We start from the raw sequence: 22,295 nt of genomic DNA, 5'->3' as shown, positions 1-22,295 counted from the left end.
ACACTATTTTCCTCCCGTTATAATGAGCACAAAATGATGAAGGCTGGAAGAGTGGATGCAGACCTGGTGCAGATGCAATCTGAGCTGCATGCAATGCTTTTTAATGCCCACACCTTAAACCACCCCTAACCCTACCCCTCACAGTGACGTCCATTGACTGCACTGTGATAGGGTTGGGCGACGTCGACCAATTTGGCATCGTACGATGTTTAATGTGTTTAATGTGAACATCACAATGGACAATGGCATCGTTGTCGTAGGCGGCAGTAAATTAATTATTTATGAATAAATAATGAATTCATAACAAATGAATTATTTGTAGCCTACCGTTTCAACTACCTGACCTGCATGGTCTTTGTTTCACCCATATCCAAATCATAAGAATAAAGATAAAGAAGTTACACACAAATTACCACCTGTCAATCACTTTTTCCACAGGACTCTGGCATGAATAGACAAAATGATCTGTGTCATTATAATGGCGTCAGCAAACTTGTTTGGTAGAAAAGGTGCACAACCAGCAGGAACCAACAAACAGTATCTCAAGTTTTTGCATTAATTAATTAAAATTTACAAGCGTGAAAGCGAAATACTGAAGCAGTGTACTTGCCACTGAGAGGTACGGGTCGGGACAGGTCACCTTTATCAAGCTTGCATTTCCACTACCAAAAGGGTACCCTTTTAGTGGTAGTGGTGTATGACAGAAAGTTTCAGACGACGTCATTTTTACTCAAGGAAATGTCACAGTAACGCTGTACGGTTCATACACATATCATATGAGAAGCACTTCTCACAAAACAGATGCTTTATACACATAAATACTTGTGCATAAATGTTCATTACTAACCTTTCTATGAACATTATTTGATCATTACTGCAGATCAATGAGTGTGAAATAGCCTACTGTAATGTCTAAAATTATACATTTAGTCCATATTTGGGTTCAAGAACAACATGAAATATAGCCCAAAGTCAGTGCAAACCTCTCACAGGTGTCTTTAATTTCAGCAGCACATGTAGCCATTTTTGAAAGTAATTCCGTCATTCCGAGTTCCTAATAGTCCAAAAGGTGATGATTTTTTTTCCTGCTTCACTCTCGCGTTTGTCCGCTTCTGAAAGGATTGGATATCAGACCGTTTCAATGATCACGTGCATGAGCACAAAAAGTTTGTTATTTTAAATATAGACACAAGATGAGCTCTCTTGAGAAAGTGAATCCACTTTTAGACGGGCTCGTAAAACAACAGGATACAGCAGACTTTGTTCTTGGCTTTGTGGCTGTTCATCAAGATGACGACAAGGTTTGTTTGAGCTCGGGTCGACCATGGCTTGTTACTATATGTCTATATTATTATGGTGTAATGTCTTGGCTGTGTTTTTAAAAAATGGCACTTCCTTTGTTTTCATTCTTCTGTTTCTGCGAGTGATGTATCTCTGTAAACCAATAGCATTCAGCTGCATGTTTAGCTCCGCCTTTTGGTACCCTTTTTTTCATGCTAGGTACCCTTTGCAAAGGATGACCAAAAGTGGTAAAGTACGGTTCGCTTTTACGTACCCTTTGACAGTGGAAACGGCCATAAAAGAGTACCAAACTGAACCGTACCGTACCACTCAGTGGACATGGGCAAATAGACTCAAAAGACCAAAGAGTCATTAGATAGAGACAAGATTAATTAAATAACACGTTTAACAACTATAGTGAGATGCAATCTTTTTGACAGGGTTTTGTGCTCAAACCACCCGCTGACTGCTGGAGCTCAGACGCGGTCATACCCTGCAGCGCATGAGTGTGTGTGTGGTCACGTGATGTGCGTTTTCAGCGGTATAGTGTAGAAGGAGGGCTTTTCAGAAATGCTAGATGAAATGCCACGTGTGGACGTGGATCATTTTCATTCTAAAATGCCATTTTAAAACAGACGTATTAGTGTAAACGGGGACTAAGTGTGCAGTTTTTGCAAACGGGTTGCTGCTGAGATGGGGGCGGGGCAAGGCGGAGGATCGCGATGCCGGCTCAACAACGTGATGTCTATCGGCCATTGGCTGTCTATCGCCCAACTCTACGCTGTGTCTGACATTGCATTAAAGAGATATGCAATCTCAGTTTGCATCATCAAGGTTGCATCCAGATACTGATGGGCTGGAAAAGCACTAATTATTTAAGTCTGCATTATTCTTTTATCTAAAATGTCAAATATTTATGAGCCAACCAGGGTATTCAGTGAAAACATTGCATGGCGCTTGATCAGAGGCAGAGCAAGTTATGTTCTGATGAAACATTATGAAATCCTGTTTTCCATTGGGGTTTTATTTTGTTTTCAAAGTAGCCCAAATCCTCTTTCAGAAAATCTTTGTGTAATGGGTGGGCAGGCATTCGGTGAAATATTGTTTATCAAGTACAGTAAAAATTCCAGAACATCACAGCAGCATTCACAGAATAATGCAGCTCTCCAGAGATGTGGATGTTAGCTGATGATGTAAAAAGACAGCTCTTGGCTCGTGGAACCTGTGGGAAAATTCTCCCTAAGCAGTCTTTAGAGGCATAAATCAACACCGTAGAGCAAGTGAAACAATACGAGAGAAAGCGTCAAACTGGTTGAAAAGTCTACACCACCAAAATTCATTCTCTATATTATAGTGATAACATATGTAGAGCTGTTATTGAGGTTTTTTATAAATCCAATGCATTGTAAATCACAGCAACAAAACTCCCATGATGACTGAAGGTTTGGACCAGCGCTGATGTTGCCTTAAATGGACTCTATAGGGTTTCGGTTAACTTACATCATCAGATACGAACAATGTAGACAGGAGAAAATTTAGATTAGGAAAACTTCACTACCCCACCCACCATTGCTTGACAACATCCTTGGCTTGGCTGAGCTCAGATGATCAATTGTTAGTCCTGCAGCCAACATGCTTTAAGATATGAAGTGCATGCTGCGTATTCATGTGAACGGAAGCAGGTTTTAACATTCGGGGATAGATGGGGGAACAGCTGCCCTGTGCTGCGAAGTTAGTTGAGCGGTAATCTGGGCATACCAAGGATGGGATCAACATTTCAACATCTGCAATAGTTGTAATGTTTCTTTTTTGGCAGCTTTCTGCAAGCTGTGAATGCAAGCTCCCCTCGGGAGGGAGACGTGGGCTTGATGGGGCGAATGGAAAAGAGGGGGAGAAAAACCCTGGCAGCTAAAGAAATGAAAATAATAGCGAGCAGCAGAAAAGACACAGCAGATGAAAGACTGAAGAGGTAGAATAGGGGTGTACAGGAAGAGACTAAGGGCTGTACCTAAAAGTGTTAGTTCATCCCAAAATTTGAATTGTGTTTTTAATTACTCACCCCATGTTGTTTCAAACCCCTTCATTCTCAGAACACAAATTAAGATATTGTAGGTAAAATATGAGAGCTCCTTCATCCTCCTTAAGGTGGATGTATACTTCTGCGTCAAGCGCATGCTCCGGCGCAGCCTTTGTGTAGTCGCATAGCCCTCGTCGTGGCCATTGCCGATGCGCACCTCGCAAAAAATATAACTACATGTTGCAACGACGCATAGTGCAAGCTCAATGATTGGTTGGTTTGGTAGCGATGACAAGTGTGGACGGGACTGGCCCGCACGAACCCGTTGGAGTGAATATTTACAAGTGTCGAGTCCTGTGAAGAAGCTCCAGATGGAATGTTTTGTTTAGTGTTTGCCTTATGATTAAAGTTGTTGCACGTCCGCCGGTTCCCACCTCAAAATGAGTGAGTTTGAGCCACTTTTACGTTAAGGTAGCGTTCAGAAAAAAACAATACCAGTGAAGAAACTCGACACAAAGCAACATAAAAACCTCACTGCCAGCTAGCATTTCAGAAGTGTTATTGCAGAGCAACACAAACAGCACACAGAAGTGTAAATACATGGCAGTGCATGCTGATCACTTGATGCAGAAGTATAAACCAGGCTTTTGACAGCTAGTTTCCCAACTTGTCCAAAAGACAGTCTACCAAAAAAAATAAAATCCTCCAAAAAGTCAATTTTTAAACTACCAGAAGACTTTATAACATTCACATATACATTCACGCAGTTTTAATGTATTACCTTCGGGCGGAATACGTCAACGCACAGCGCGTCAATGAACGTGCACAATATATTAACATGGAAAAGAAACTGTTGAATAAAGTCTTAATTTTATGTGAACACCAATGCTTGATATTATTACTTTACACAGTGATCCCAGTTAATATCCGGATAATTTCCAGAACGACTTTACCGGTGCATTCAAATATGTACTGGAATTTGATGAGGGAGAAGAGGGAGCTCTTCACTTAAATTATCTTAAATTGTGTTTCAAAGACAAATGAAGGTCTTAGAATGGAAGGACGTGTATTTTTCTTGTAACAATAAGTGATTCTTTGATTACTCTCTTAAACTCGGAAACTAAAGGAGTAGTTAGAACTAACTAGGATCATCCTAAACAGTGTATATACAGGAATCAGAGAGTGAATTTTAATACTTTTCAAGACAAAGACTCTTTCCATAAATTAAGACCTCGCCGCCATTTTAGGTTTCAACCAGTACCTTTGCCGTTTTTTTAACTTGCTGTATATTAACCAAATACTGATTGTAAGATACTAATCCTAAACTAAAACGTTATTTGTATACTAAATAAAAATGATTATCCAGCAGGTAGCAGGAATCATGGTGTTTCTGCAGTAAACTGAAGCAACATGGTGTCAAATCTAGCAGGATTTTCTAAACTACACAGCATCCCAATATTCACATATTTAATTCAGGAAAACTTTGGCATACTGATACAAAATTTAAATACCTAGCATTTAAGAGTTTTTAAGGACCTTAAATTTCTCTCAATTTCCAGACCCCTGCAGACACCATGTAAAAGAGTAGCACAAGTTTTTGCAGTATTTGACCACTTCTGACTGTCAACAAAACTGCAGCATCACGGGAAAGGTCTGGTACACTTAAAAATACCTAAAATCACTTAACACATGGAATTCCAAGTTCAGTTTGCTCCAACTCCGTATATCATCATCTCACCTGTCTTTAACTTTCTTAAAAACTATACGGTGAGTTCCACTAGCAGTGCTGCACAGACGTATTGATGACAATAGACATTCACACTCATTGGATTTCTTGCAGTACTTGAACTGATCTGTCTGAGTCCAGACTAGCCAATTTACACTCACTTGCCTCTGCACCTTGCTTGTACTGGGTTGTACCCACTTTCACCTTCAGGACAGCAGTAATTCTTCAGTGTAGATCCAACAAAGTGCTTGTAAACATTCATGACACGATTGATCCATATTGATGTAATATCATTATGCTGTTGCTGCTGTTTTGCCAGCTGATCATTCATGATAAAAGTCTTGGATTTGGACTATGGAGGCCATTTGAGTATAGTGAACAAATTTTTTTATATACGCAGTATAAACACACACACACACACACACATATATATATATATATATATATATATATATATATATATATATATATATATATATATATATATATATATATATATATACTGTATATATATATATATATATATATATATATATATATATATATATATAGTGTATATAGTCTTGTCGCCTATCCAAGTTTTAGGAGAAGCGAATAAATAACTTAGTGAAGTAGTTGATCATTTGGTATCAGAAATGGCTTATATGAAAGGCAAAGACCTCTAGATTATGCTAATTTTACCAAAATATAACATGATCATGCTTTGATTTTTAATCAGATAATTAGGACAGTAAGGTCTGACTTTGCTTAGACAAAAGTCTTGTCACTTAACAGAAAGAATGTACAGTATAGAATATAAAGTCATGATGAGTTTAGTTTAGGTGAGTTCATCAAGAATCTTTGGATTCATATTCAATGCCTCCTCCATCTTACCACAGACATGCTCAATAATGTTCATTTCTGGTGACTGGGATGGCCAATCCTGGAGCACCTTGACTATCTTTGCTTGAAAAGTATGTTGAAGTATGAAAATGAGCACTATCCCGCTGAAAAAAAATGCCCTCCTGTGGTTTGTAATGTAATGGGCAGCACAAATGTCTTAATACCTCAGGCTGTGGATGTTACCATCCACTCTGCAGATCTCTCGCACACCCCCATACTGAATGTAACCCCAAACCATGATTTTTCATAGTTCCAATAGGTCTTCTGCAGTATTTGTGTTGATTGGGATGCAGCTGATTCAGATGCAGTTGAACAAATGATTCATTAGAAAAATCCACATTCTGCCACTTCTCCAAATGATCCACTACAAGTCAAAGACACAAATTAAGATATTTTTGCTAGAATCCGAGAGCTCCTTTATCCTCCATGAACAGCAACAGTCCTTAGATGTTCAAAGTCCAGAAAAGGAACCAAAACACTTCAGTGGTTCAACTGAAATCATACAAAACTCAAAGAACATTCTTGTGGAGCAAAATAAAACAAGACAATTGTAAAAAATAATAACAATAATGTAAACACGGTTTTGATTGCTAATGTCTTCTCTTCCTCATTCAAGTCGTCAGGGTGCGTGTTTACTACAGTATTTGCTAATAGACTCAGCAGTGCAACATGCAATCATCATAGTGCCCATAGTAAATGTGCGCCCTGATCTGATGTGCAAGTCAAACTGTAGTAAAACAAGTTAAGCCGCTGAAGACACACGGAGACACATGTTGTTGACACATGAAGATAGATGTTGGTTCCTTTTCAGGACTTTGAATGTCTTTGAATGCTGTCAATGGAGGGTCAGAGATCTCTCGAATTCAATCTAAAATATCTTAATTTGTCTTTAGAAAAGGAACAAAGGTCTAAGGGGATTGTATGTGGCAGAGAGAGCTTATCGCACTGCAATTTAAGAAAACACAACACCAGGAAATTAAGAAAAGATCTTCATCCGTTTGACAACAAACTTTTTCTCACAACGGAAACAAATTATGAAAACACCTGCATTTTCTCACAACACTTGCAAATACAACAGAACACAACAGAACTGTTTCAAGGGGACACTAAAACGTGACGGACACTGCTGCTAAATGTTTATTGTGAGTTATGTTTTTTTACTTTCTTTTTCCCTTGTCTTTTGTATTTTATTAGCCTAATTAACTATGACTGCGTTCGAAATCGCATACATCCATTCTATATAGTATGCTAAAAACAGCGTGCAAGCCGAGTAATATGTCTGAATTCACAGAATTCGAAAAACCGTATGCAAGAAGTTCCCAGATGGTCTACTACTTCGGTGAGATTCTGAAGTGTGCATTCGATGCACGCTACGTTATTCCATGATTCCCTTCGAGAGAATTCATGAATGGGAGTGAAGCAACGCAACTGATGTGGGTAGGTCACGTGATAAATCAGCATACTATCATCTCAAAAACATTACTAGAATTAGATGCTTTGTTTCCAGTGAAGACTTAGAGAAACTTGTTCATGCTTTTATCAGCAGCAGGGTGGATTACTGTCTTCACTGGCTTTCCCAAAAAGACAGTCAGGCAGTTGCACCTCATCCAGAACACTGCTGCCAGGATTTTGACCAGAACCAGAACATCTGAGCACATCACACCTGTTCTCAGGTCTTTACACTGGCTCCCAGGTACATTCAGAATAGATTTTAAAGTATCATTACTTGTGTAAAAATCACTAAATGGCCTAGGACCTCAATACATTATAGATATGCTGACTCATAGGACTATATGACTCTAGGATCATATAAACAAAAAATTCCAAGAGGTCAGTCAAAGCAGGGTGAATCAGGGTTTACAGCTACTACACTCCTCGCTGCTGGAATGAGCTTCCAGAAACGATCAGATGTGCTCCAACATTAGGTACATTCAAATCAAGACTGAAAACACATCTGTTTAGCTGTGCCGACAGATCGCACAAGTATGTCTTTCTTTTCTTTTTCATTCTTTTATAACCTGTTTTTAACACATTTTAAATGTTTTTATTTTCTTATACTTGTCTCTTTTATTCTTGTTTATGTAAAACACTATGAATTGCCACTGTGTATGAAATGTGCTATATAAATAAGCTTGCCTTGCCTTGATGAAAATAGCGGGTGTAGTACATCCGAGTTCCATTCATACGGCTCAGATTCATACTGTATAAAATGTACTTTTCCTAATGATCCAATAGTAAATTCAAATTCAAATGCAGTACTGAGTAGTAGGCGATTTCGAACACAGCTCATAACTTAAGTAGCTGAGTCCATCACATTTTAGGGTCCCCTTGAAACATTTCCATTGTGTTCCATGCTATTTGCAAGTGTTGTGAGAAAATGCAGGGTGTTTTCTTAATTTGTTTGCGTTGTGAGGATTTGCAACACGTGTGCTATCAAACCAATGAAGATCGGTTTTTAATTTGCTAGTGTGTTTAATTGCATTTGTTTGCTTAAATTGTACCATGTTAAGTTTTTATTTGTCTGTGGACTAATGCTTTAAGTCAGGAGTGGCACATGGGGTGCTCTTTTGCTGTTGTAGCCCATCTGTGTAAAGGTCATGTATTCAGAGATGAGCTTCGGCATACTGCATTTAGGTTGTAATGAGTGTTTATGTTGAATTGAGTTGAATCAAGCATGTAGACCATTTCAATGTGGCAATGTCATTGGCCCATGACATTTCCTGCTTGTTGTCAAACTACTTCATAACTGTAACAAGAGGCATTTTAAATCACACTTTTACTGTTAAAACAGCTTTCCTAACATTATCCATCAATATGTGGACCTTTTTGGATTCTCGGAAGCTAGAGAAATTAAAAATGTAAAACAGGAAATATAAAGAGGATCATTGTTATTATTTACATCCCTCAAAATGGTCTATAAGCTTGAAATATTCTAGCTAGTCTTCTCTGGCCACTAGCATCAAAGCTTTTTGCTACTCCGGGGATATTTTCTCTTTCTCACACCACTCTCTGTAAACCCCTAGAGATGATTGTGAATGAATATCTTAGCTGATCAGCGGTTTCCTAAACACTCAGACCAGTCCATCTAGAACCAACAAGCAACAACCATACCACATTAAGTGTGACTTGAGTGTGAATATCATCAGGCTGAAATGTACATGATTCCATTGTTGTGTTTATACTGCAAGATGGATCGGCAACAGGGGGTTTTATGGATCGGCAACATTTTATTGTTAAGATAGTGAAACAGCATAGCCAGGGTGATGTGAATGAGGTTATAAAGTACACTGCTCCCTTTGAAGATTTACCCGATGTGTCAGGAGTTTGTTTTCCATATCAAACTTGCAAACTTACAAGGAGAAGATGCAGGACTGAACTGTGTGTAGGCTACTTAATATTGAGAAAAAGCCCCAATCAGATACGCGAATGTCAGCAGCCATGCCTCCATTTTAAGATGTCTGCGTTTTCCCGCATCCAAACTGACACGAGCAGCAGCGTTTTAGAATGAAAACAGCCTCTTCAGCATTTTCAAAACGCTCCGTTTTCAGGGCTCAAAAACTCTGGCGTAGTGTGGATGGCGTAACCATAGCAAAACATATGCATTTTAAAACTAAAATGTAGTAGTGTAAACGGAGCCTAATACTTGAAATTTAAAAACTGCAGCAATTAATATGTACTATAAATGTGAACATAACAAATGTTTTTATAAAATTTTTTTTAAAAATTATATTGTCAGTATAATGGATTTTCCCCAACAAAATCTGTTCAAAACTAAGCATGAAAGGTTTCAAAAGGTTGAGCAAGAAAAAGTTTTTACACATAAAATTTGCAATTGATCACATTGTTCCAGTGCAACAACAATAAAGGCCAACAAGCAAGACCTGCAAGTAATTCATCCTTTTGGTCACTTTATTTAAATGTGATATTAAATACTAATAAGCAGATCATATTAATGGCAGAAATTGTTGGTGTGTATGCTATCAGTAGAACATTTTCAAGAGGGGGAAAAGTTCCTCTACATTTATGAATGACACCCTGTGGATATCAAAGGGCTTACAGTCGCCAATGAAATAAAAAACAAACATCTAGTTTAGCATCAAAAGTGGAGATGTGCCCAAGAAAAGAACAATACAGCCGAAGCACTATCCTGATAAGGAAAGTGTTCGCATTTTTAGATCATCAGAACAGGTTGAACTTCAGTTAAACTGCACAAACATGTATCTAACTCCTGCCAGGCGGCAACACAGGCGCCAACCCAACACAAGTGGGGGAAAAGAAACGAGAAAAGCAAAAAATAATAATAAACGCAACCGAAAGAGAAATTATAAACAGTACTCACAACAATATGCTAGGCAACACTACAACGAGAAGTCTGATGTTACAAAAGTCCAGAGGATTTCAGCAAGCAGTTTTAACAACACGGACATTCCATAGCATGATTAGCAACAACAAGTTTAAATACCTAAAAGCAGATTAGAAAAAGGGGTTTTTAAAACATTTGAAGAGATCTAGCTGCGTAATATAAGGCCATTTGACTTGACGTTACATTTAAGGTGTCTGCTGCAGTGTCTCTGGAGCACTGGCGATCACGGTACCATTAACAATCCACTACTAGGAAGATATGAGCGCAGATATTACGTAGTTACTGGGCGAAATCCTCTCTATGGTTACAGAACAGAAACACTATGGTCCCTCCTCAATCGCGCTGTTTTCCTTGCAATATTATTTATATATGCACAGCCCTTATTTCAAGGGGAAAGAAACCTGCAATGCCTAAAAGCATTTGGGGAGAATATCTTCTTTCATTTTAAATAGGTGTAAGAGAAAAAGAAAAAACAAAGTTCTTGAATAACATTAAGGCTATATACACAAATTGACTGCACTGCCAAAAAACAATGTCCCAGGATCTCCTCTTACTACCGAGGAGCTTTAGAAGGTGTCCTGGCTGTATCAGTCCAGCTGTGTTGTACACCGAGAGTGGTAGGATGGGTGCGAACGTCTACAGACCCTTAGACGGGCCTGGGTTCTTGCCCAGCTGTGGGGTGGGAAGGCCCTGGAGAGCCCCGAGCTGCTGGTACAACCCCAGCAGATCCATCTGATTCATGGGGCCTGTAAGACCATTCTGCATGGCTAGCTGGTTGAGCAGCATCCCTTGTCTTGCCATGGCCAACTGCTGCTCCTGGACCTTCCGGTTGGCGAGTACCTTCTGCACATACATCATTAGCTGAAGAACAGACAGAGACTGCATGTTAGTTTGATATGTCACTTTTTGGAAAGTCTTGTTATATGAGGTACTCATTTTCCAACAAAACTGATGGTTGTCTTCTGAAATGATGTTTTATTATTCACAAACAATGTGCAGAGAAATGACATTTAATTACAGTTCAAGTCAGAATTATTAGACCCCCTGTTTGTTTTTCCCCCAATTTCTGAAGGGCGGAGGGTTGCTGAAGAACACAGATTTCAGCTGCTGTCTGGGCTTACACTGCCTTTCTACAGCTCCCTTTCTTCATGTGTTCAAAACTTGTATCCTGTGTCATTGCATTTTTTTACACGTAACTTCATTTGTAACCTAATTAGTATTGTTTTCTTTGCATATATGGATTTCTTTGGTTGTTACCAACATCTGGTGAAAGTTTCAAGTCAACAGCAGCTTTAAAAATATGTTTTCTGAGAAAAATTGTGGCGTGTTGAATATTTATTTCCCCCATTGTACATGTTTAGCTGTTTTGAACTTTGACTTGATGCATTTCGTTGCCTTGTACTTGTACATGTGTAATGACAATAAATTGAATCTAATCTAATCTAAATGCAGCTACAAACTGGCCCTTGAAGAGCACATTGAAATGAATGGGTTTCATAGCATAGCACAGTGTTTACAGCTGGACCTGGACCAAAAATGCCATTTTCGACCGATAATTTTCCAAGGCCAAAAATTCAATAAATGGCCAACTAAAATTGCTTTATTTTATTTTTTAATGGCCTTATATTTGATGAAGGTAAATATAGGACATTACGTTTTTTTAATAACCTATGGGAAGCTTGAAAATTTAGTTTTGGCATTTCCTTGTTAAGTTTAAAACGTTTATCACTTAAGCACCAGTAGAAACACAAAAAGTCATAAAAACAGCAAGGATATGGGAGACTTACAGTTTGTTGCTTGCTGAGGACATCACGATAAACGGCCTCCCTGTGTTGGACTTCCAGCTCGAACCCAGCCTGCCTCCCAAGAGCCATGGAGTGAACCTGGGCCTCTGGTAAACTCGGATTCTCCTTCCACTGCCAAAAACACCACACCTGTTACATTCTGCAGACCTCAACAAACACTTGCATGCTCATCAGACACACAAACACATTTAGCAGTTGTTCAGAACTCAGCCCAACACAAACTTCATACTGATGACAAAGCAAAGCATACAGTCAAAAAGCACAGCCTCAAAGCCCAAAGTATACTTTGGCCATGCACATTACATTTGTCCATGTTGTGACACAATTTTCATCATCAGGAATGACCATGACTATTGTTAAGCAATGGTTCTTGGTGGTTGCTATGGTGTTCCAAGTGGCCATTAGCTTGAGAATAATCCTCCCAGAATTGGTCAAATCTCTATAAACCTCTGGTTTAGTGTAAGTCAATGCAATTTTGGCTTGTTTTATCACACATAAATAGTTATTTTATTGACATTTTGTTCTTTTTAAGATTTCATTCTTGTCTGCAGTAAAAAAAAAAGTTACATTTGGAGCAGTATGACAAAACAAGGATCAACAATAATTACTTTTTTCCCCAAGACATCGTAAGTCACAGGCTGTAATGTGCTAATTGATGCAATAAGGAACCTGCAACATTAAGTTTCCAATATAGAAGTGAATCAAGGAATAAAACTGGTATGTTGTTAAGTCAAACAAATCAGATAAAGCCAGAAGTTTGGGTTAGGAGTTCAAGATAAATAAACTTAATCTGGAAAAGATGGCTTGGGGTGGAAAACACGACTATTGGTTTGTGCAATTATGTAATCTATAGGTGTAGCGTGAGATTCTGCCTTCTTTGACATGAAAATCCAGTCTTTTGAGGTCAGACTTGAGTAAAAACAAGCACAGTTACTGAACTTGTAACTTTAAATGAAAATGACATTGCTGATGTGTTTTCATGTTTAATACTGTATAAGTGACTCGCTTCAAAAAACTGTATTGCTATGTAAGCGCAATGTGCCTGGAGTGATGATTTATAGAACTTGTAGAGCATGCATATGCAGGTAGCTATGATCAGATGCTATTTATGCTGTTCTCTCACTATTGTCATTATTGCCACACATTCACAGGAAAGCATGCAGCTCATAACCATCTGAACACAGAGGCATTCGGATGTCCACTAACAGCAAAGAACCGGAAAACATTTCGTTCTAGGCGTTTACGATAAACTGTGTTGGTGTAGGGAATTGCTGTTCACTTACCACTTGAGCAACAATGTCCTCCAGTGCTTCCCTAGGCACTGTCTTCAGAGCACTAGATGCTTCCAACACTTTCTGTCGACCTTGGTTAATCAAATCCTTACACATAAAGGAAAATAAAGTGTGAGAAGAAAACACCAGACGAGATGAAACAAGCCCAGGATGAAAACAACTCTGAATTTGATATTTTCATTGAGATACATAGCACATGTAAATAGCAGCTGGCAGAACACAACGGCAAATGTTAGTTCCTGAGGATGAATGCCACAATTAGCTGCCGGCTGAAGGAATGTAAAAAGTGCATGTGGAGCTCATTACTTACCTCCAACTGTTGGTTGCTCATTGAAGCCAAGGCGGCCACGTTGAAGGGGAAGTAGGAGTTTGGTGCTCCCATACCCATTTGAGAATAAGACGGCTGGTTGAAACGCATGGACAGACCCTAAAACAACAGCAGAGCTTGTCTGTCAGTCATACAGAACCAGATAAACTTCATTTACTGAAATGAGGTCACACAGAAAGATCCCAATTATGAATAATCTTCAAATCAGGTCTGGGCTGACAGATGAGTCAATCTTCCATCACATTAGAGTAATCAAAGCAACTTTTTTTTGCACTCGACTCGCAACTTTGGCATGAGTTGTCTACGATCTGGCAAAGATGCATGGCGAAAAATAATTTTCAGCCAACAGATCACTGGAGGATCCAAAAAATCCTGATGTGCACCCATGTGAACCTCTGTTAGGGTCCTGCCCAAGCTGTGTTTGTCTTATAGCTCTAAACAGAACGTTCCCTTCACGAAGGTCAGCAGGATGGCTGTGTTTGTGTGTAAATGAGCTACCGAGGCAGATGCAGCAAAACCCGCCCTCTAATTGGGTCTTCGGTGCTCGGAGCTCGTAAACACACTCCACAGCTGAGTGTCCAGTGTTCCGACCTGGCATGAGCAGGTGTGCGGCAGAAGTGGCGGCGTGGATCACAGCTGCACTGCAGCCGTAGAACAATCTAAAAGGACACACTTCTAATATATTTTTCAAAATCTGATGGCCTTGTAAAAAAAACTCCAATTACTATAAGTGACTGTATAACATCCACTTTGATAGGATTGCTAACAATTTAAAGAAAAAAAAAAAAAAAAACTAAAATAAAATAATAATAATAATAAATAATAATAACTGTAGCAAGTTTTATAATAATTCAATAACCACATTTCATTAGTAGTTGAATCAGAATTTTTGAAGAATCACTTGAATTATTCAGTGACATGTTTGATGACTGCTTGTTGCCACCTACTGGTGAAAATGTAATTGCTACAACATTTATTTGAAGCGTCAAGCTTCTGTCATATTTTGATTGCAGACATCTTATCAATGTTAATATTTATAACCAGCACTGAATGTCTAAGAATGAAACCATGCTAGCTGCAAAGGACCAAAAACTGATGGGATTCAACCATACAAAATGACCTTTCTCTCTAGGTCAAACTCAGATTTGAGTGTACAGCTTTTTCAATGTATTAAAAAAGAAATACAAATTGTGATCATTTAAAATTAAGATCACAAGGATATTTTTCAAACTGGAGAGAGGAAAGACTCAAAATATAATGGCAACGAGTCTCCCCCCCCCAAAAAATGGGGCTAATTGACTGCTGACTAATGTTAAAGAGTCTAATCTGAAGACAATGCCTAGGATTGTTTCAGGATTCAAAGACACAGGCTCTTATTGGGGCCATCATCTGCACCCACAACATGGTTCACTGGAATGGGAGGAACTGACCCTTTCAAATAAACAAAAAGGTGCACTTTAATAGTTCTTGGTAGAAACAATATCAACTATAGTACTTTCTTGCAGGCAATACTACTTTTGATAGATCACAATGGTGTAATGCAGCTCTAAATAATGGTTTATTGATTTATATTAATAGAGAGCTATACTTTGAAGCTTGTGAAATTTTATACAAGCACATATGCATGTAGTTAGACCCCTCTAATGGTCATGTGTCCATTTTAATATGAAGACCAGTTTATTAAAGACAGGGTTTTAATAAATATTTAATTACTTCCAGTTCACTTCGTATGATGATATCACTGTGCGATATTATTCGAGAGGTGTGGTCCATTACACAACAAAATACTTCAATATCACTTGATAGTTTGCAGGGCTATCAGCATAGGCAGATCCAAACATTTTTTTTTTTTAACAGAAAAACTAAAAATGTATAAAGTTTGCAGACAAAACACACACATAATAAGAAACCTTAACATTCTATTGATAACACAAACCTTCTTCTCTGCTTCATATTCAGCCCAGGCTGCCTTCCGATCTTCTTCACTCAGTGCTTCTTCCTCTTTGTGGTCAAGCAAAGAGTCATGCTCGTGGTAACCAACAATATGATCTTTGTAGCTGTGAAGCAATTCTGCCAAGACAGGATCCTAAATAGAAAAAAAACATCAGTCAACATCATATATCAATGCACACATACACTGATAAGTGACTCTATTAAGGGTAAGGTAATTTTTTCTGAGATAACAGATTTGTGTGCCTGTTCACATCAACTGAGACAACATTAGCATCTGTTAGTGTTAGTTGTAGTGAATAACTGGCTAATTTTGAGCTTTTCCATATGGAGGCGGCATCACTTTTGGTGATTTTGTATTCGTAAGACTGAGTTTTCTTATCCTGTGAAACTGTGAGGCTGGGCAGTAATTGGTCAGTAGGAATAGTGTTGGTAGTGTTGCCAAAAGTACCAAGCTCTACAAGTCTACTGAAATTTATAAAAATGTGACAATAGCAGAAATTCCCTCTGCATTTAGAGAGCTTCTGAGTGGTTATTAAAATCCGCTGATTGGTCATTGTGTTTACGTTGTCAATAGATATGACTGGGATTGGCTCTCATGATCACCAGATTACAACAGCACTCAGGCAAACACTAGAGCACAGTGTCAAAACCCGTTCCTGGAGGGCCACAGCTCTGCACAGTTTAGTTCCAACCCTGCTTCAAAACACTTTCCTGTAGGTTTCAAACAAGACCGATGGACTCAATTACTGTGTTTAATTAGGGTTAAAGCTAAACTGTGCAGAGCTGTGGCCTTCCAGGAATCAAATTTGACACCTGTGCACATACGAAAGCCACGTCTATATATAGCTTTACATCAGTGCACGGTGCCCATGAACATGTATCTTATACTGACACTGATGAGAAGAATCAGTTAAATGTAGTCATTATTATTGTTGTTTTATGTGCGCACAAAGTATTTTTGAAGCTTCATAATATTCCATTTGATGACGTTTTTTTGATTCCTTTTTGGACTTTGAACGAGTCGGCACCATTGCTGTCTATGTGAAATGAGGGAGCTCTCAGATTTTACCTCAAACATCTTAATGTGTTCAAAATATGAAGAAATGTCTCAGGGTGTTGAAACACTGACATTAGGGTGGGTAATTAACAACAGAATTTTCATTTTTGGGGGACCTATGCCTTTAAATATTCACAAATATAGATAAGCCTAAAATATATATTAAATGACAATATTTTTAATAATAATAATAATATATTATTACATTTTTTTTCAAATAATAATTTCAAAATATAACACAATAATTGGATCTTCAAATAAAAAAAAATACCCTTATAAGTAAAGTTTATTCAGCAGACTACCAAATAAACTGAATAAGCTCACATTTGTGCCTTTGGTTAAGTGTTACATCCATATTTCAACATCAGGTCCTTCAACAACATCAGGCCAGTTTCTGTACTTCAGTTATAAACTGGTGTTCTCTCACTGCGTCTGCATGGCTTAGATACTCGATAGGCATTAATGATTAGTACAGGTAAAAAGTGTCTACATGTCAAAAAAAAAAAATAGTCAATCTAAAATAAATAAGTGAATAAATAACATAAATAAACAGCCTCTTATAAAGACAACACAACTCCAGAAACAAAACTTTACAACTCCAGAGGCAAGGTGCAACTTGGAACTATGGCTACATTGTTCTTGAAAACAATACCTGAGTGGCGCACAAGTCATATCCAGAGCTCAAACAAACATGGTTTAAAATTACTCTACAGCTATTGTTTGCATATCTTGCCTGCACTTTACATTGAAAAGGTCCTCAAACCCTTAAAAAATATTGAATGTACTTCTGTATTTCAAAACTATGAACATAAACATATGACAGACACATCATTTCCTGATTGAACAGAGACAACAAACTAAAAACAACCACCAAATTAATCATAATAGTCACCGACATTCACAGAGAAAAGCCTCATGTTTCCAAATTTAGCACTGATTGCTAAATTGCTACAGAGGCGAGGTTTTGAGTAAGGGATGACGTGAGCAAAACTCAAATGTCCAAAAGTGTGTTTTATAAAAAGAAATAACAGATTTTTATTCTCAAGTCATATAGCAGGTAGACAGATAGACGGGTACTACCAATAAAACAGGCATGCCTTTCGCATAAAAGAAGAGTGTAATGGAGAGTGGAGCAACAGACTCATGTACATCAAGGCTTTTCAGTAAATAGATTCGATAGATGGAAAATAAAAACATGTGGCAAAAGCAAGCACAATCACGTCAGGCCTATACCCTCCATAAGCCCAACTGGATGAGTGACGGTAATTTTTAGCTAAGTGGCTAAATTAACATATGGCTGGATGCTGTCATGTGAGCAACCCTTTTTACATCACAATCAAGAAACAGATAAAAGTGCATGAAAGTTTGCATTTTTTCATAATGGATTCATTAATACGCATCGGGCTCAGTGTGCAAGGTTTGTGTACGTAACAAATTTTCCACATACGAATACGTCGAAAACGCATACAAAAATTTCAGACTTCAGTTTGCAAAGACCTTTAGTGTTCGCAAAATGCGTTTAGAGCAAAATACATTACGAGGACGAAGCTGTTGTTTGAGCACAATCCAAACACTTGTCGTTAGGAAAGTACTGTGCTTATCTGATTATTGTCCAATTTTGATCAGAATAAATGGGTCACAGAGGTGCTGGTTCAAATGACAGTCAAGCCGTTGAGGGGAGCAGAGAATGCTGGGATTCCTGATTAGTCTCCACGCTGGAGCGTCGCGGGTGGTCTCGTCCGTCTCCATAACCTGCCCTACATGTGCATCTCGACCAAAGGCACTAATGATGGTAACAAGAACTCTTGCATTGTCATACTGTGAGCTAACCCCTTTGCATAATGACGGCTTAGGAAAAGGATATCATTTTACTCCATGCATGGATGTGAAATTGGTTGGGTGGGGGAAATGGGGGAATCAGCAGACTGCTGATTTTTTTCTTCTTTGCAGAAACGGGGAGTAAAAATCCCACCGGGAGTCCAATGGGGGAGGAAGCATTTTGCTTTTGATCAAAGCATGGTGGTGCTTGAGCCAGACTGCCGCAAGGTTAAATACAGCCCCAGGTGAAGACCAGTCTATCTGCCCATGTCTGAACACTGTACTCACTTCACTTAAACTTCACAACCACAGATTCCATTTCATTCTTTCAGTATTTTTTTTTGCTGCTGCCCATTTATGCTCATGAAAAAAATCAATTGTGAACCCCCCAAATATTTTTTTTCCAACATCATTATTTTCTCAAAATGATAAAAGTTTATATAAAGCAGGGATTGCCAAACTTTTCAGCTCACGCGACCCCCAAAATTACCATTCCAGTGACTAGCGACCCCCAGTATCCTCGAACGTGGTTATAAACATACAAACATTGCACACGTCGATGCACACATAACAATAGGAATTATATAAACAAGCTTATTGACAACACAAAAAAGTGCAACAGTTTTTAATAGTCATTATTCATTTGGTTATTTTAATATTAACCTCATTTAATGACAACGGTGGGCACAATGTTTACAGCACAAGACTATTCTTAGTTTAATTTTGGATACAGCCACTTGGAGATCATCGATGTTCAGTCATGGCCTTTATTTTTAATGTACGTGAGTGTCAAAGTTTAACATTGTGCCGTGAAATCAATCTGCCGCAACTAACATTATTGCCATGTCATTAATCTAGCGTAATAACACCAGGGGTCGCAATCCAATGGAAAAAAGAATTAAAAGGTTGATGGCTTTTTATTTGCATGTTGTTTTTTATGCAACTTTTAAATACAATTTTCTTCTGTAGGTTATAGATTAAATATAGTAATTCTGATAGTTTAATAACATGTGATATTTTTGGAAATTACCAAGCGACCCGCCCTCATTGTCTTGCAATGGGAACCACTTTGGGAATGACTTATACAGAGTACAATGAAAGATACATCATTCATAGACATTTCTAGCAACATTACCTAAGAAGTGAGTATCCTTATTACTGTCACAGAATTAATAATTAATTAGGTTTTATAGTTATAGTAAACTAACTTCGAAAAATCAGAAGTAGAGCTTGCTAATATGCTTAATTATTCCCCATATTAACGGTGCATATCCTTAGCATTGTGCAAGTAGCACCACAAAAGGTCTTTTCACAGTTATTTTGTATTAAATTGTTAATATATAATTAATAAGGTAACAAGTAATGTAATCTTCATTTTATTAAAGTCCACTTCTCTTTATTTAAACCCTGTCTTCTAAAGAGCAAACAGCAGAAGTTTATAGTGGTGGTAATATAGTGAAATTATTGGAGTTTGTAAATATGGATTACATTTAATATAATGCTGTGCGCTCTTTAGAAGACAGATAACTACTTTTTACTTAAAATTACTATATATTAACCGTTTACTACAAAACAAAATATTTTCGGTCACACTTAATTTTGATGGTCGAATTTAAGTTACATTGCATCTACATGGCAATTAATTCTCATTGGATTGTAAATACACATTTAGGTTGGTGTTAAGCTGGATTTATACTTTCGCCTGGCACTGCATCGCGCACCTCCACTTACTGCGCGCACACCTCGCAAAACGGACAAGGCTTTTATACTTGCCGCGTTCGCCATTGTGATATTCTTTATAGCAACAGGGGGCAGTCAAAAGAAACTGACCGTAAAGTCAGACAGATAAACAGAGAAGTAGAAAGTTTCCGGAACTACGTCATATCATTAATGTCATTCAATATTTTTAAACTAATTATTTTTATTATTTTTATGAATTATTTTAATGATTATAAGGATTTTATATGCATTCAAAATTGTTTTAATCAAACTTTGATGCATCATTTGCTTTTGTTCATATCTCGGACAAAGATAGTTTGACCTTTTTAAAGTTTATAAAAATGTTAATGACAACAGAACATGGGTTGCTCTACAACTATATGTTTTATTTATGGCAAGACTAAAAGCAAAAAAAAAAAGTACACTTACTAAAAAATACAGATGTTTTTTAGATTTAGCCCGCTCCACAATTCACACATTACTGTTTGGCTAGTTTCTGTCCTATACTTATGCTAAAAAGACAATAATGGTCCAACGTTCCTGACCCTTAGCACCAAAAAAGCCCAGAAAAACAGGACATCAGTATACTGTAAACCGGTAGGTTTACAAATATTCCTTTCCAGTTATCAAAGAAATAATTTGTTCCTTATTTATAGTTTTTCTATTATTGATTTGTTTTAAATTCAAAATTGTAACCTATACATCAATGTAAAACATTTATGTAATTGTGTACCTGGGTCTCCACTTTTGCCATGTTTTTTTGCCAAGTTTGGCTTTACCAAACATATCCATCAGGTTTTTCCAAACTTTTTAGCCAAGAATTATTGATCATCTGGTTATCTCTATGATCACAGATCATAAACATGTCTCTACAGTCGTACCTGTTTCAGACAAAATTTCTTTAAAGTGATTCATATTCAACTCAAATCAAACACAGCGCTACGCAAACAGTTCACTCGAGTCTCAAAAAAAACATGTGCTCCGTCAGCCAAAATCATGTGGTGCGCACCCAAATCCAACCGCTGCAAACGCCGCGATGACGTCACATTCGCCGCAAGTATTCAAGTGAACTAGCGGACACGTCGAGTATAAACCAGGCTTTAGGGTTAGGGTTAGTTGACATGTACTTGCAAGGTTTCTTATAGTCAGTTAAATGTCTGTTGAATGTCTGTATCAACAGAAATTAAGCAGACAGTCTACTAATACTCAAATGGATCATCAAAATAAAGTGTTACCATATTTTCTTTTGCCTTTAACAGAAGTCAGTCAGTCAAACAGGTTTGAAACAAGTGAAAATTGAATAAACGATGACAGAAATTTCAGTTTTATTTTAATTGCCTGGAAAAGCTATTAATTAAGGGTTGACAGCAACAAAAATTCCTCTTGCAACTTTTCCTAAAATAAAAACTGAGAAAGCTTCCACATCATTGCTGAAAAAAGGACATTCATATAAACTATAGAGAGCTGTTCAACTACATATATTTATGACTTGGCAAACAAAGCCAGTTTACTTCAGACACAGTCCCAAATAAACCCGGATGGTGTGAAAAATCCAATCAGGTTTAAAGTTACAAGAATGCTTTTTTAGTATTATTTGGCCTTCCTACTGAATCATTTTCAGCACATCTACAGCTATTTCAGCCCAAACTGCCTCTTAAGGTTTTTGAGCATGTCACATTACATTAAATGTAATCCACATTCACAAACTCCATTTTATTTTACTCATTACCACAGCTATAAACTTCTGCTGTGCACTCTGTAGAAGACAGTTTGTGAAGAATGAGAAATGGACGCGTGACAAGCTGCAGTCATAAAATGAAGCTAAGAAACAGGTGCTTTTAAATAATGTGGAAGAATTTTCTCTTTTCGTTTAAAATGCAACGTGACATATTGAAACACACACTGACCTTTGTGACCTGAAAAGGGGGCATCTTTTGTTAGCAAATATCTTATCTACCGCTTTTAAAATGAAAAGCCTAATGCTTGCTCCAGATTTCACAAGCAACTGCGTTTTACATGCAGGTGCACAAAGCAAAGAAACCAAGGGGTCCGGA

At 37.8% G+C, this 22,295-nt stretch overlaps 1 protein-coding gene across 2 annotated transcripts in view; it reads right to left on the bottom strand.

The window, feature by feature from the left end:
* Positions 1 to 9,788: 9,788 nt before the first annotated feature.
* atrx (ATRX chromatin remodeler) overlaps positions 9,789 to 22,295 on the bottom strand; it is a 68,188-nt gene continuing 55,681 nt past the window's right edge. For both annotated transcript variants that reach the window (XM_056472964.1, XM_056472965.1), the window contains exons 31-35: positions 15,631 to 15,780; positions 13,677 to 13,793; positions 13,358 to 13,453; positions 12,057 to 12,185; positions 9,789 to 11,130 (exon numbers count right to left, since the gene is read on the bottom strand). In XM_056472964.1, coding sequence (XP_056328939.1) covers positions 10,906 to 11,130; positions 12,057 to 12,185; positions 13,358 to 13,453; positions 13,677 to 13,793; positions 15,631 to 15,780 — 717 coding nt within the window. In that variant the 3' untranslated portion in view covers positions 9,789 to 10,905. The remainder of the gene's footprint in view (positions 11,131 to 12,056; positions 12,186 to 13,357; positions 13,454 to 13,676; positions 13,794 to 15,630; positions 15,781 to 22,295) is intronic.

Source organism: Danio aesculapii, chromosome 14 (genome assembly GCF_903798145.1).
Source record: "Danio aesculapii chromosome 14, fDanAes4.1, whole genome shotgun sequence".
In the NCBI taxonomy this organism is placed as follows: domain Eukaryota; kingdom Metazoa; phylum Chordata; class Actinopteri; order Cypriniformes; family Danionidae; genus Danio; species Danio aesculapii.
This window is presented reverse-complemented; position numbering and strand designations above follow the sequence as displayed.